Genomic DNA, 15,670 nt, shown 5'->3' with positions numbered 1-15,670 from the left:
CTGGGCAAGGTCTAATTTAATCAAAGTTATATCCTAAATCAACCTCTTGCCTGTTTGATTGGTCACATGGGGTTTTAATTTGGCCGATGTGGTCACATTAGGTTGGCCCTAATTAGCAGGACATTTTGCTTTATCTATAATTAACATTCTACATTGATTTAGGTATAGATCAATGGTATAGGATATAAGGACCAGGTTTAAGGATGGTCCATTTTTCGACAGTTCGGTCAAAGATATAAGCAGCTGAAAGTGATTCAAGGGAAGAGGCCAATTTGGATGACACGTTGGACCATTTCCCTCTAAGTTTCTCCCAATGGAAGCTACAAGGACTTGGCAGGCAGGTGTTGACAATTGATTCTGAAATACCTCAAATGTTTTGTGTAAAGTTTATGTAATTTAGATTAAACTAATGCTAATTACAATGAGTACACTAACACTACTAAGACTAATAATAGTTAGTTTTTGAACTTGTGACTTGAAGCTTTATACTGTTAACTTGTGTTTTTGTTGTTGTGGTTTGGTTCACTCATTTGCCAGTTTGTTTTGTTGTTATTATTATTATTATTATTATTATATAATATTATTTTGATCTATGGTGGTACACAATTCTTTGTAAAAGAAAGACATTTGAATGTTTTTAATGAACAGACGTGGTGTGAAGATAAAGTCTAAATAGGAAAATTGAAAAAAAAAACAACAATAGAAAATCGAAAAGCGGATGAAAAGAGAGAAAATCAAAGCTACTGATTATTTCTGATATGTGCGTTTGGATTTGAATGATTAGAAACCAAATCAAGCTTTTTCTAATCATTTGGTATTCAGCATTATTTAAATTGGGTCTTTTTTCTCCTTTTAATTTCTTTGTTTTCGTTTTTTCATCCTTTAAAACTGACTCTTGATTGTGTTAAGTGCTCCTAGCATTAATTTAAAAGATAAAAACAAACTCCGCCCATTTAAAGTGGCGGAAACACTTTTTCTGCATGATTATTGTATACTGTATAGAGTAAACCTGGATCGACCTGGACATTGGTGGGAGCAAATAGGATGAACAGACCCTGGGGAGGATGGAAAAGGGTGGGAAGGGTTAGGGTGATTAAGATTCGGACGTTGGAGGGGTCTCTGTTTTGTAGTTTTCAGTCACTGTTGTTTTTCACTGGTTGTGTGCATGTATCGTTGGAACCCTCCTTGTATTTCTTTTATGTATATAACTTCTTTATAGTGGGGCATGACCGTGTATCCTGGGCGAGCTAAACTTGGTCATGGACCCGACGTACACGTCTGCTCTTCTGAAATGTAATCTTGTGTGCATTTGTTTACATGTGGCGTGTCTCTCGATTTGGGTTGCACACCGATTCATGCAAAACTGGAAATATTTTGCAACGGACCCCTCCAACCAGAAATGATCTCACATCGACTGTAAAACAGCATCATGCACATCATGTTTCTCTTGGGGTCTGTCTGCAGATCCAATCCCCCCCAGTCACACTGTGCTCTTCCTCTTCTGTTACCTGTCAATCAATCAGAACCAAGTGTCTTTGTGATGGTAGAAGACAATCAGTTTTAAAACATGGAGAAAATGGTAGAGATAAGACAGGCTTGGAGGAGAAGATGAGGAAGGATGAAGGAAAGAGGCTCTTGGTGGTTTTGATAGGTGACCACTGCCCTATTTAGCTTGCTGTGGTGCTCGAGGTGTACAACATTAGCAAACTAGCATACTAGGATAGTAATTAAGTCTTGAATTCCAGCAACAAATTTAGAGTCAATTTAGCATTATGATGCTAACGCTAAAGGTTGCTTCTGTATTTCGCTACATCGTTCTCTCACCTGCTCCCACACTGCCAATTGAAATGAGCTAGCACACAGGTGCACTAGCATCGCTCTCAAATAACCACAAACCAGTCAATACAGAGCTGCTGAGGCGGGTGGTGTTCGCACAGAGATCTATGCAAAAAAGAAAAGGTCTTTACCTCAAATCTTAATCGATGCTGCTGGTTCAGGCTTCTTTCCAGTTCCTTGGTCAGCCAGCATTTGTAGTATAGGTTGCCTGCACCTATTACAGACTAGGAAAACATCTCTTGTTGTGTACCTGCAAACGTAGTGAAGAAGATTAACACAGAAAGTTTATACCGAAAGACAGAAGGTAGGGAATGGAGTGTGCAAAACACGTTTATTCACACAAACTCTACTAAAGAGCACATCTACCCGAGCCAAAGATTGATCAGAGGATAAAGACAATCCAACCAATCAGTACATTTCCAAAGCTGATGATTTGCAGTCTTTGCTGGCTGTATTTGATGCTTAAGGCAAGGATTTCTGACACACTAGAGGATAATAATTTTTAAGAGCATCCACACAGTGTCAAGACTGCACTGAAATGGTAATACAGATAATGTAAAATGAGGAACTACCCGCTTATGCTCAGAATCACTCACAAAAATAACCAAACACGCGCACACAAACTTGTTCTCAGGCAGCTGTTTTGGTTTAAGGGCGCGTCATGGAGAGCCTCTTTCCTCTTCCTGTCCAACAGGGGACGCCAGAGAGCCTGTGGAGCACTTTTCATTTAGTGCTAGTGGAGACTAATCGGAGTAATAACTGTTACAGAAAAAAGTTTAAAAAAAGGCAAAATGGGTAAAAAATTGCGTGTTTTGAAATAAAATAAAACCATTGTTGAACACTTTCATGCTATTGTCTGTTTATTTGTCAGTATTAGTCTCAATGAACTGGAAATAACATTATTTTAATTATGCAATTTACATAGTAAATGTTTTGCTTTGCTAATAGACCGTTCTCACAGTAACCGGAAATACGTAATTGTCGTGAAAGCGGAGTTCCTGTCAAGCGTCAACACACTAGAAAAACATAAACCAGGGCAAGTTTAAAATGTATCAAAGAGTCTACACAACTTCGTTAACGGATTTGCCAAATATTACATTTGCTGATGTGACACGACTAATAGAGGAAATCTTTTTCCATGAAGAATTTGTCCATAAATATCAAGGTAAGTAGAGAGCGAGTCTAACTGTTACTGAACTGTTAACTAAAACAACACATTATTAGCGTGTTCACTTACACATAATGTATGTATAGTAGATAATATAGACTACTTTGCTAAAACATTATAGTCTGCTTTGAATGAAGCATTATGGTACCAATTACCTTCAATTACTGCCGATGGTTGTCCAAGTGAACGTCTTGTGTGTAGCAACAATATATATAACAAACACAATGCATGCAATTTTTATCCCTGCTGAAAAAAAAACAGTAAAACCATTACAGAAGATTCTAATGGTTTTATTGGGAGTTTTATTGGTTCTAATGGAATATGGCCCAAAATACACTATAGTGTATTGGTTTTTGTTGGTCTCTAATGGTATGTATTGGTTCTATTTGTTCCATGTATTGGTTCTAATGGAATATGTATTGGTTCTAATGGAATATGGCCCAAAACACACTACAGTGTAGTGGTTTTAATGGTAAAAGCTAATGGTTCCTATTGGTATTTTAATGGAAACCACTTAATGTATGGGGCTAGTGGGTTTGTAGCAAAAATTACAGACAACAATTTATCTAAGATATATTTATTTGTAAAATATTTTAATATACTATACATAAAGTGCAACTATATTTAAAAATTTGATCATTTAAAAACTACTTATTATTATGGGAGATACCCATTCAGTTATTTGGCTCTGTAATGATGCCGCTTTTTAGGCTAACCGGACGTTTTTAGGCTAATTATCTGTGAAGAATAACTTGTTGGACCAAACGTGTAAACCTTTGTTCAACAAAGAGTACTAATCCAAAAATGTATGTGAAAAATTAATGTTTTTGCGAGGGAACCACTGTCCCGCTAACTACCGAGTTGGCCTACAAAAACATCATCCCTGCGGCATCATTCTCAGTGTTACAACAGTGGCTGCTACACCTTTTGCATGTAAATGTTCAAACCATCCCCAATAAAATTCACATTTGTAAAATGACTACCATCAATTGTTCAACTGAAGTACCATCAATTGTTCAACTGAACTTTAGCCATATTTTGAACCTGCATTTTGTAACCAAAAGTTACAACTTTTGTTACTCTTCATAATTTAGTTAAATTTTTAGGCACTAAAGGCTTTCACACCTTGCAACTACCATTCATTTCTCTATGTACACCCTCTGTTGAACCTTTCTTCAAATCATCTGTTGTAACCCTCCTGTCCTGCGGGGACGCTGCAGAATGAAGCCCAACACCTGTGGTGATTAACTTTCCAAATCCTTTCCCCTGAGAGACAGCATAAGATGAACGACGTCGGAGAGTTCCTCTCTGGAACCATGACTGAAGCTCAACGGGCTCGTTCACTGAGCTGTGGATCTACGAAAAATAAGTAAATATGATAAGCATGACCTCCACTATTCCAATATCAGACTACTAATATTATTTGTGCCCGTCTGTAAAATCCAGGCTGACGTCTCATCATCTAATAAGATTAGTAGCATCAAGGGTATATTTTCACAGAAGGTTATTTACATTATGTAGGATGATTTTATGTAGAAAACGGTAAAAACACAAAAATGACTTTATATTTTTACATAATGCTTTGGGGGTAAATAAAAAATCCACTAGGGGGCACCAAACCTTATGTTTGTTGGAGTTTGTTAGCACAACACGCAATGCTCTTATGGTCATTGAAGGGAGAACAGCAACGCAGGTCGTCACAAAGATGGTCAGCCAAACCTCAGGGCTACTGTAAGCATTTACTGACGCTCCTGCAAATTCAAAGCAACAACCAACAGGGTTTAAGTTCTCTAAATAACTATGACACAATATGACACTATTTCAGTTGACATTCATTGTTGTTTGAAGTTTGTTAACGGTAATTTCTTTATTTAATTAATCTAATTTGTGACCGTGGACCACAAGTAGCATGGGTATATTTGTAGCAATAGCCAACAATACATTGTCTGGGTCAAAATAATGTATTTTTCTTTTGTGCCAAAAATCATTAGGAAATTAAAGCAACACTAAAGAGTTTTTGCTCTTTGCTCCCCCTACAGGTTGGAAGCGGAATTGTCCATTACCACTGTCATAAATAATTTAGCTTACTGCAGCAAAGCTGCCTCTGATTGGATTGTAGGTCTGCCGTAAAGCAAGTTTTTGTAGTTTTCACTCGAACTACAAGACCACGACCCGACGGTTTAAAACTTCTTTAGTGCGGGTTTGGCCGATAGAGGGCTGCAAAGTGAATGTGAAATTGCCTTTCACCCTGTTTCGAGTGGATGAACTACTGAAACTTTTTTGGAAACGTTATTTTAAGGTAAAAAAAACTCTTAAGTGTTGCTTTAAGTAAAGATCATATTCCATGAAGATTGTTTGTAAATTTTCTACCGTAAATATATCAAAACTTTATTTTCATGAGTGAATGCAGTTGTTAAGGACTTTATTTGGACAACCTTAAAGGGACACTACACTTTTTTAGTTCATTAAGCTGTGGAACTTTAATAGACAGCTGTAAGTAGTCCCCTTAGTAAATTTCAATAGCAGGGGACTATTTCTGGGCTCTGCGTAATATCATTGCGCCTCCTGCAGCCATGTTACGGCAGCAAAGTCCTCGATTATTACACCGGAATTAGAGCTGCACGATTAATCGTTAAAAGATCATGATCTCGATTCGACCCCCCCAAACGATCTTAGTTCAGCATTTTGACGATTCAGGTAATTATATTTTTAAGGAGGCAAGACGCAGTTTCATCAGTTCTCTCGACAACACGCAATCACAGCGGCCGCGATGACGTCTTGATGTCTCATTTATTATTGCGCAAGCCAGATGTGCTCGTGCTCATGTTCGCTCCACTGGTACAGCGGATGCTTTCGCCGAGAAGTTAGACAGAAAAAAAGAGAATGAGTGAGGCTGAACAATGCACAGGTACATCCGACAAGAACCTTTGTTTTAGTACCAAAAAGAGGATCTTATTCCGCATCTTATCTCTTCCGAAAGGGTTTTTAACACACGGGGAAACATTGGCTGCGTCCAAATAACCACACTTGCTGTCTTTGCACTTGACCACTTGACTGCTTAAATTAAGTTTTCTTGTATTTGGCCCAAGTGTATTGGGCGTGAAGATTAAGTGTGCATGTAGATTTATTCACCCGATGGACGTTCACGCTGCCAGCGAGGGCATCAAAAAATGCTCGAATGCATTCTCTGGAAATCCCTCAAGCGAAGGTTTCCACCTTCCGATTGGTTGGTGCCGAACGTTTCCGCCTTGGGATTGGTTGGCGCCGAACCACGTCATAGCTCATAAAGTAATGTTAATCCATGTCTACTTAATGTATATTTGCATTTTTTTCTTTAAATAAAATAAATACATAATAATAACTCTACAATTAACATTAACTGAATTTAAAGATTATCTACACTTATCTGAAACTTTCAGAAGCATAATTCTTTGCACCTGTAAAAAGTAATGTTAAACTAATGTTCAGGGGTTGTGCAGCTCTAACCGGAATGAGAGTACAGTTCCTAGCCATATCTACATAGAAAATCACAACTTTCCGTCACACGATGTAACTACAGAAGAGTTAAGTTTTAAATATGTAAAATATCAAAACTCTTTGGTTACTTTTGAGCGCGATGCTAATGGTCTAATCAGATTCAATAGATTATGCTAAGCTATGCTAAAAGTGGTACTGCCAGACTTGGAGATCAGCTGAATGGATTCCAAAAACTATGAAAATCAAATGTTTAACTCTTGGGGAGCTGGAAAATGAGCATATTTTCAAAAAAAGTCGAGTTTCCCATCAAAAGCGATTTTCTCAATATATATATTTTTGCACCCTCAGATTCCAAATTTTCAAATAGTTGTATCTCAGCCAAATATTGTCCTATCCTAACAAACCATACATCAATAGAAAGTTTATTTATTCAGCTGTCGAGATGTATAGATCTCAATTAAAAAAAACAATTACCCATATGACTGGTTTTGTGGTCCAGGGTCACATTTGTATAATAAGAAATTCAAGCACATGACAGTAAATAACAGTTTTTTTGGAGGGGGATAAGGAAAAGCTATTACTTAACCCCTTCAGACCCTGCGTCCACTGGAATGGACAGCACACACTCTAAAAATGGCTGGGTTATGTTTGACCCATAATGGGTAAATATTGGACAGAAAGCACTACTGGGTTGAAAATTTACCCAATGCTGGGTTATTTTTAACCCAACTGCTGGGTTATTATACCCCATGGTTGCATAACAACAACCCAACATTGGGTCATTTTTAACCTAGCACAGGGTAATTTTTAACCCAGCACGTGTCAAAAATACCCCAGCCATTTTTAGAGTGCATATTTTGTGGTTCAAACCAACAAAAATGCTGTTCAACCAATCAAAATAAGAATTGAACACCTGAAAAATCAAGTCTGAAGGGGTTACATTTGTGTTTTACAGCTTAAAGTAGTTCAACACTGCCCCCAAGTGGCCTAGAATAGATTAGCCATATTCTTTATCTACCAAATACGAGTTGATATGTGGAGAGTCTACTTCTTGATTCCCCTTTATTGTTTCTCCATCTAATTAAATGTGTTTTATACATATACATATATACATTTATCAGTAGAAATAAATACCCAGGAAGAAGTAGTCTTTCGGCGACAAAGTAAACAAACGAGTGCTATGCAGAGCTAATGTTGACAGAAAGAATGCGAGCAAACTAAAAATGATTGCAGCAACGCTGTACTTGGTCCAGAATTTCGTATTCAGAATAACCTAAAAGACAGAAAGAAACAGGAATAAGTCTTAAAATGCAACAAGATTTTTTTACAGTACTGTACATACACAACAGAATACTAAATAATATAAAGGAACTATGGGACAGTTTCCTGGACAGGGTTTATATTAATCCAGGAATAGGTCTTAGTTATATTAGGACATTAAAGTAAAGTTATTAAAGTAAAGTTTTTACAAACAAACCTTACTAAGAACAATACAGGTGTGCATTTGAGACAAAACAATGGCACTGATATATGTTAAAATATGCCGTTACAAGGCGTTTTTAAATTAGAGCAGCTCAAACATGCATTTTAGTCTGGGACTAGGATAAGCCCTGTCCAGGAAAGCGTCCCTACATGTCCTGAACCTACCCCTAACACGTATAAAATACATGTATGAATTCTGCCGAGAATGAAATTTAAATAATATTTCTCCAGACCACGTTTTTGCATAAGGGCCACACCTAAATCCATGCAAATCCTCTGGTCATCAATCTTACTAATGGGTTTGTGAATCAAGTTACCTCCACAGTGGTTGTGAACACTGCTGATGTTTCCACAATTACGGCAAGAGTCTGGAAATCCAGGGCTGTTTCACATAATATTCCCATAGGGACAAAGAAAAGGATGATGGAGCTATATAAGGAATACAGAAGTGTGAGCACCACGACAAACGGATTGAATAGTTTCTTTTGCTGTCCAACAGAGTAGAGCTCCGGCCAGCGGAGGCAGCTTTTGGCGCTGACATCCTATCACAGTGGAAACATAAACAGATGGATGAACCAGTCAGCTGTCAGATCTGTCCTTGTTTGCTTCCAAGGTGGTGATTGGTCAAAGAAATTGACTTACCTGTTCAAAAACACCCAGGCACTGTATAGGCAGAGATGTATAGGTTGTTGTGTACAGGCTAATAAACCAGCTTTCATACATGGGCTGTAAAAAGCAAAAATGCATTACAGATAAAACTAATTTTTAGTGATTTAAGATTTTCAAGGCATGCATTATTTAATTGTCATTGAGTGATTTGTGCCTGTATAGCTTCTACAGGTGCTGGTCATATAATAAGAAAGAATATTATCAAAAAGATTTATTTCACTAATTCCAATCAAAAAGTGAAACTTGTATATTATATTCATTCATTACACACAGACTGATACATTTCAAATGTTTATTTCTTTTAATTTTGATGATTATAACTGACAACTAAGGAAAATCCCAAATTCAGTATATCAGAAAATTAGAATATTACTCAAGACTACAAAGAAAGTATCCTCTCCAGGGTGCGATTATCCCTATTGCTTGTACACTTTTTTTCTACCACATCTTTTCCTTCCCTTCGCCTCTCTATTAATGTGCTTGGACACAGAGGTCTGTGAACAGCTAGCCTCTTTTGCAATGACCTTTTGTCTCTTGCCCTCCTTGTGCTGTCAAGTCAGCAGTCTTCCCCATGATTGTGTAGCCTACAGAAGTTAATTAGCTGATTAGAGTGTGGCATCAGGTGTCTTCAAAATTGAACCTTTTCATAATAATCACATTTTCTGAGATACTGAATTTGGGATTTTACTTAGCTGTCAGGTACAATCATCAAAATTAAAAGAAAAACGTTTAAAATATATCAGTCTGTGTGTAATGAATATTTCATTCAATTTTTTGATGATATTTTAATTATATGACCAGCACCTGTATATGGCATTCCATTAGCAGGGCAAAAAGTCATAGGATTAAGCCCAGGGAACACATACTGATAAAATGTATACCTTGTAATGTACCATAAATCGCTTTGGATAAAAGCATCTGCTAAATGCATACATTTATAGATCAATTTCACCCCATTTAGCTGTATTGGAGCGCAAATGTGGTGCAAAATGATTGTAGTTGTTCTACCTGAGCACTGTAGCCATTGTAGAAACTGTACCAGACGTGAACCAGAGCAAACGCACTGGTTTTGTAGAGGAAATAGAGCAGAAATCTGCAGATGCGGTAGTATGACCAGTGTCCGTGCACCAGCATCAGCCTGCGAAGGAAGCTGAACTGCGCCAGGGCAAAATCTGCATTTTGCACCGCTTGACTCCCCTCCACACCGCACAGACCCACACCAATATGTGCCGCTATTTAAGATCGAGAGCATTTGTGAGAAATCTTTTAAATGTAGTTATTTGTAATACACAAATAGAAGGTATTATTGATTACTAACTTTTGATCATGTTAACATCATTGGCGCCATCTCCGATCGCCATGGTGATGGAAGTCGAATGCTTTCTGACCATCTCGACTACTTCGGCTTTTTGCGCCGGTGTCACGCGACAACACAACACAGATTGGCACTGGCCGGCCAGATTGACAAACCTCGACCCCCATTCTGGTATTCGGGTAAGTTCAGCCTATTAGGACAACATATAGACACAATGCAAATCCAGAATGTTTTAACTTTGTAATATTTTAACTTTTGCTTATGTCATGGGTGTTGGAACCATTATATGTGGGTGGGACAAGAGTTTTTAAAGGGGTATTTCATGCATTCTGACTTATTAACACAGTTTAAGAGTTGGTTTCCTCATGCTAAACAAATGCAAAGTGTCAAAAAAATTTCAGGGGTAAGCTATACGTTTCAGGGGTAAGCTATACGTATCACTTATTTTTATGGGCACTTCCCCCGAAAACCACGCCCACACGTCAATCAGTGGGAGAGTGAGAACTGAGGATGCTAGAAGTCACAGGCATCACTTCACGCGACAGCTTTGTTTTATATCAAAACCCAACAATGGCAAAAAAGAAGAAGTGTGTTTTTGGATGTAAAGAGAAGTAAGCCAGCCTTATGGAAACAATGGATATAGTTTGATTATCCGGGGCAGCAGCAGAGTTTTGCGTGTGTGTTTGTTTAACGCTGGATTTAGTTGAAAAGTCTCAACCGGGTCATGAGTTGCATGCGGTAAGTAAGACTCCTGTCTTATGTTTGAAATAGGCGCGTGAGCGCATATATTATATAAACAACACGAACATGTAGTGAATCATAAGTCATCAAGTGTTGTATAAAGTGTTGACTCGTGACTCGCTCCTCCCGCAGCTCGTAACTCCTACTTCCGTTTTTTTTTCATACGTTATCGGAAAGAATCGCTAAAGCTAATCTGTCTTTTATAAATCTAATAAAACTAAAGACTCTTCAGAGATATGAAGAATGTAATACTGGTACTCCAGGTTATACTCAGATACGCAGAAACAGCGTGTGTTATGGACACTGTAAGGCCAATGATACTGGACGCACTCATTTTTTTCTAATTTATTTTTGCCACATTTTTGGGTTAGATGCTTACCAGTTCAGGACCAGAGATGACTAGCGCAGCTTTGCTCTTTACTGGTTTTCTGTCAGTGACCCAAACCTCAGGCTCTTTAGACATGGCACCAACATCTGGAGAAGGTGAATCTAGAAGCTGCCTGGAGATAATAACAACCATCATGTTGTGTTATATTTGGTGTAGGTCTGTATTATTGCAAACCTGTCTTTTCTGAACCAGGCATGATGCAATTGTCCCGTTGCATGCCAGTTGTTAGCAATTGCTCAGATCAGGGTTTCCCAAACTAGGGTTCAGGAATCCCTGGTGGTTTGCGAGGGAATTGCAGGGGGTTTGTGAGTTGATGAAAAACAATGAATTAATTACAATTAAATGTAAATAAATAAATGTAAAAAATTTAGATTATGTACCAGTGAAAGAAAATGACCAGATTAAAGACAAATGAGTAAGAATAGCCACCAGAGCAATGCTTGTGGTAAACGTGGTATAAACTGAATAATTGACTCCGTTCCATGCATTTCCACCTTGGTTGTGCATTATTTAAAATAATTCAACAGCCCGTCGGCCGTGCGTTTTACAGAGAAATAATCAAAACCCATGGAACATTTCTCAACCAATCAGAATAAAGCATTCAACAGCCCCGTGGTATAACATCTAAAATACTAAAATTTGAAGTTAAACATGCAAATGTGCTATTAAATTATAGAAAGATATATCTTAGGAGGTACTTCAAGTAAATAATTTAGGTCAAGGGGGTTCAGCTGAAAAAAAAATCCTGGCTCGGATTGTCATGAAAAAGATGTGACACCTAATCACATCATGCCTGGTTTATAAAACATATGCGATTTCAGACCTAAGCTCCTCCCCCTGAATCAGGATAGTGTCAGGATCCATCAGTTTGCATGCATAGCCCACATTTACTGCCGTTTCTAAAAGATAAAAAATTAATGGTGAGATACAAATTTTATTAATCTCATTCAGTGTACTAGCTGTAACACAGCACCTGTTTTGTCTCCTGTCAGCACCCATACTTTCACCCCTGCCTTCCGCAGGATTTCGATTGTCTCGGGTACGCCGTCCTGCAGACGATCTTCGATGGCGGTCACGCCGAGCAGCTGCACAAACAGTTGTGTTTCATATCACTGATGCTAAATGCCGTTGATAATTTACTCCAGAGACTAGAGATATTATGCTGTATAATAACTCCCAATGAGTACCATTAATTCTCTTTCCATTTGATCGTATATCTCTTCCAGAACGGTCTCCTGGTTACCCGCCGCCATGTTGGCCTGGTTGAGGGCGTGGCTCCACTTGGCCCACAAGGATTCGGGGACAGATCGTACCGCCACGCACAGAGTCCTTAAGCAGTTCTGAGCGAAAAGCTGCCGATCAGAAGTACACACACATGAAAACCCAACTGTTGGTTTAGGTTAATCTAGAAAATGTTGATAGTTGACCCAACCATTGTTTGAAAGAAGCCAGCAAAGTATATAAGAGTATATGGGTCAGTGACAAAAACGGTTTAGCAAAATGAAATTCAAATATCTTAAAAAAAATAGTTTTAAAAGCACGCATCAGATTTAGTTAAATGCAAATCGTGTATTTATGTTACTTTTATGCAATAAAACATTACATTTGCACCATTTTTATGAAAGTTAAGACTGAATGGACCTGAAAATGGTCAAAGAATGAGTAATATTAAATATTTTATCCACCTTGATGGCATGTAAGTGTAATCATCATAAAAAATCTTTTTAAAATATCATTTTATTAGTCATTTCTAAATGTAAATTTTAATGCGTTTTTGTAATATTTGTCTAGAATGCTGAAAACAGCTCTGTTTTCTAAATGATCTTGGACAAACAATGTAAAAATGTATGTAAAAAATCATATTATACTAAACTAGATTATTTTATTTTATTCCACTTTTTTATGAATATATTTATATTTTCATTAAAAAAAATTGTTACACCAATTGACACAGTCCGGTTACATCACATTGACATTTTTGCAATTATCCCCCAATTATTCTTTCAAAATGAAATAAAACCAGAAATTTTAGACTGGGTCCTCAAAAAGGAAAATGTATGCAATAATTTATTAATAATAAATAATAAATTAATCTGCAAATTTATTTTGAACAATTTTGAATTGAACCATACGGACACAAAATAATCAACGTCATGTCATTGACCCATATAAGTAGACCTCACCTCGAGAGCGTTCTCTGTATCCTCCTGAACCAGTTGGTCTTTGTGAAGCCTCTCCAGAATGACAATATCTGCACCTTTACAGTACAGCTTTAAATCTCCTCCGGGTTCCCGCACTATACACACATCCACAAAGGTCACACAGGTGCATACATTAAGCTCTACTTAAAAGATAAGTCCAAAATCCAGATAATTTACTCACCACCATGTCATCCAAAATGTTGATGCCTTTCTTTGTTCAGTCGAGAAGAAATTATGTTTTTTTAAGGAATTTTTAAAAATCCTGGAATGTTTTTCTCAAAAAACATAATTTCTTCTCGACTGCACAAAGAAAGACATCAACATTTTGGATGACATGGGGGTGAGTAAATTATCTGGATTTTTTTTAAGAAAATGGACTAATATTTTAAAAGTAGTATTTAAGGTTTGTGAGTTTGAGAAAACGAACCTAACACCGACATGCGTCTCCTTTTGCTGGTGAAGTCTATGAGGGCGAGGAGCTGATAGTTCCTCGTAAGACCCAGCTCGCTGATGGTGAGGGTCTCACGCGTGCGGGACAGAAACACCCAACCGAGTTCTCGTGCTGCACACACCAGAGCTTCCTCATCTGGTGAGGCCGCCTGGTACTGAGGCAAACCTGTATATTAAAACAGAACATATTAAAGGAGCATTTTACCCATGGAAACATTAATCTTTATTAAAAGTGGATCATATTTGTAGTCGAAATGTAACATAAATTTAGAATTTGGTGCCTATTTGACCGAGAAAAGGAGCCCTTTTTTTGTGCGACCAAATTATGTTTTGCGCCAGTAACTGAAAAAGTTAGTAGCGCAAGTGCCACCAGTGGAAAAGGTTAGTTTAGTACTCTGCAAAGCTTAATGCAAATGGGTGAAGTCATAAGGGTGATATTTTAAAGATAGGACAATATTTGCCTGCGATACAAATATTTGAAAATCTGGAATCTGAGGGTGGGAAAAAATTTAATTTTGAGAAAATCGCCTTTTAAGTTGTCCAAATGAAGTCCTTAGCAAGACATTGTTACTAATGATAAATACAATTTTTATATATTTAGAGTATGAAATTTATTAAATATCTTTACTTAATATTGTTATGGTTTTTGGCATAAAAAATTGATAATTTTGGCCCTATACAATTTATTGTTGGCCATTGCTTCAAATATACCCATACGACTTATGACTGGTTTTGTGGTCCAAGGTTACATTTATGCATTTTGCAGACACTTTCATAAATAGTGAATTAAAGTGCATTCAAGATATATATTTTTATCTGCATGGGTGATCTCTGAGAATCGCTAGCATTTTTTTGTGATTTTCACAAACGTTTCACAAAATGCCTCCCAGGAAATTTTCTTCTAAAATTATATATAACTTACATACAAATATATCGAATTCAAGAACAGATCCTCTGCTTTCAAACAAACAAACAAACAAAACGGGGGGAAAATATAGATTTTTTTCTGTTTATAGACGGTTTCAGCAGTAACAACATAAATAAGCGTCTTTCGTGGTCAACACGTAACTTCCGGTAAACTCTGCTAAGAATAAATAACAACAAAGTCATTTTAAAGTAGTTTATTTATATAACAAGCAAAAAAAGCGTATATTGCCTAGGAAACCAAAACATTTGTTATTTTCAACGAGGTATTTGTTTAAGAGTTCAGTTTCAGCAACTTGTCAGCCCATTAAACAAACATAAACCGGAAGTAAAGTTTGGACCAGACGCTTATCGCGTCACCGCACGTGCGTCCGATGAAACGATCTATAATCTCTTAATACAAAATTTTGAGCAAAAAGCTGAAATAATTGCATTTTTTTGTGAAGGAAATTTGTTCAGAGATCAGATTCAGAACAATTATCAAAAAATAAATGCAGTGTAAATTAAATAAATAATGTTTGGCTTCAGTTTTTTATAAATCGGGTATAAATCTTGTGGATAATCGCGGTATTACAGATTACCCTAAAAACTTATCAGGAACACGTTTTTCATGCAAATGTTTTCTCTTAATTGACGAGATTACTCGTCAATGGCGGGGAAAGAGTTAACAAACAAAAAAAAGATTATTCCCAAATATTGCTATTAATCTTGACAATGGTGATTACAACTAACCATCTTTCCACTCGCTCATAACAGTGTGGCAGAGAGCCAGAGCCGTGAAGAACTCCTGACACTCCCGGCTGTTCTGTCCACGTAGCTTTTCCACCAACCGCTGATCGGAAAACTTCAATCCGCCACACGAAAACCGGTTCCAGCTCAAGTCTAATGGCTTGCGGTCGGCAAAGTGAAATGCGTCAATTTTGACCCTAACATACTAAGAATGTTTTGCTAATAATAAGAAATCGCACTTTGTACCTTAAAATCCTGTGACATGTCACCTAAAAAAACAGACTCTTATT

The 15,670-nt window shown here is 37.3% G+C and overlaps 1 protein-coding gene and 1 long non-coding RNA gene across 3 annotated transcripts in view; both read right to left on the bottom strand.

Moving 5' to 3' along the window:
* Positions 1–672: 672 nt before the first annotated feature.
* LOC129453141 (uncharacterized) lies at positions 673–2,509 on the bottom strand. Its single transcript, XR_012365953.1, has 3 exons — positions 2,203–2,509; positions 1,968–2,086; positions 673–1,508 (listed from the first exon to the last, which is right to left on the bottom strand). It is a non-coding gene; the product is annotated as an uncharacterized lncRNA (long non-coding RNA).
* A 1,056-nt stretch (positions 2,510–3,565) lies between these two features.
* Positions 3,566–15,670, bottom strand: part of atp8b3 (ATPase phospholipid transporting 8B3) — a 23,654-nt gene continuing 11,549 nt past the window's right edge. For both annotated transcript variants that reach the window (XM_055218332.2, XM_055218333.2), the window contains exons 14-28: positions 15,627–15,649; positions 15,384–15,540; positions 13,705–13,893; positions 13,260–13,372; positions 12,264–12,428; positions 12,050–12,161; positions 11,900–11,975; positions 11,068–11,188; positions 9,951–10,137; positions 9,641–9,864; positions 8,606–8,689; positions 8,281–8,505; positions 7,616–7,754; positions 4,625–4,755; positions 3,566–4,360 (exon numbers count right to left, since the gene is read on the bottom strand). In XM_055218332.2, coding sequence (XP_055074307.2) covers positions 4,124–4,360; positions 4,625–4,755; positions 7,616–7,754; positions 8,281–8,505; positions 8,606–8,689; positions 9,641–9,864; positions 9,951–10,137; positions 11,068–11,188; positions 11,900–11,975; positions 12,050–12,161; positions 12,264–12,428; positions 13,260–13,372; positions 13,705–13,893; positions 15,384–15,540; positions 15,627–15,649 — 2,183 coding nt within the window. In that variant the 3' untranslated portion in view covers positions 3,566–4,123. The remainder of the gene's footprint in view (positions 4,361–4,624; positions 4,756–7,615; positions 7,755–8,280; positions 8,506–8,605; positions 8,690–9,640; positions 9,865–9,950; positions 10,138–11,067; positions 11,189–11,899; positions 11,976–12,049; positions 12,162–12,263; positions 12,429–13,259; positions 13,373–13,704; positions 13,894–15,383; positions 15,541–15,626; positions 15,650–15,670) is intronic.

This window comes from Misgurnus anguillicaudatus, chromosome 23 (assembly GCF_027580225.2).
Source record: "Misgurnus anguillicaudatus chromosome 23, ASM2758022v2, whole genome shotgun sequence".
Taxonomy (NCBI): Eukaryota; Metazoa; Chordata; class Actinopteri; order Cypriniformes; family Cobitidae; genus Misgurnus; species Misgurnus anguillicaudatus.
This window is presented reverse-complemented; position numbering and strand designations above follow the sequence as displayed.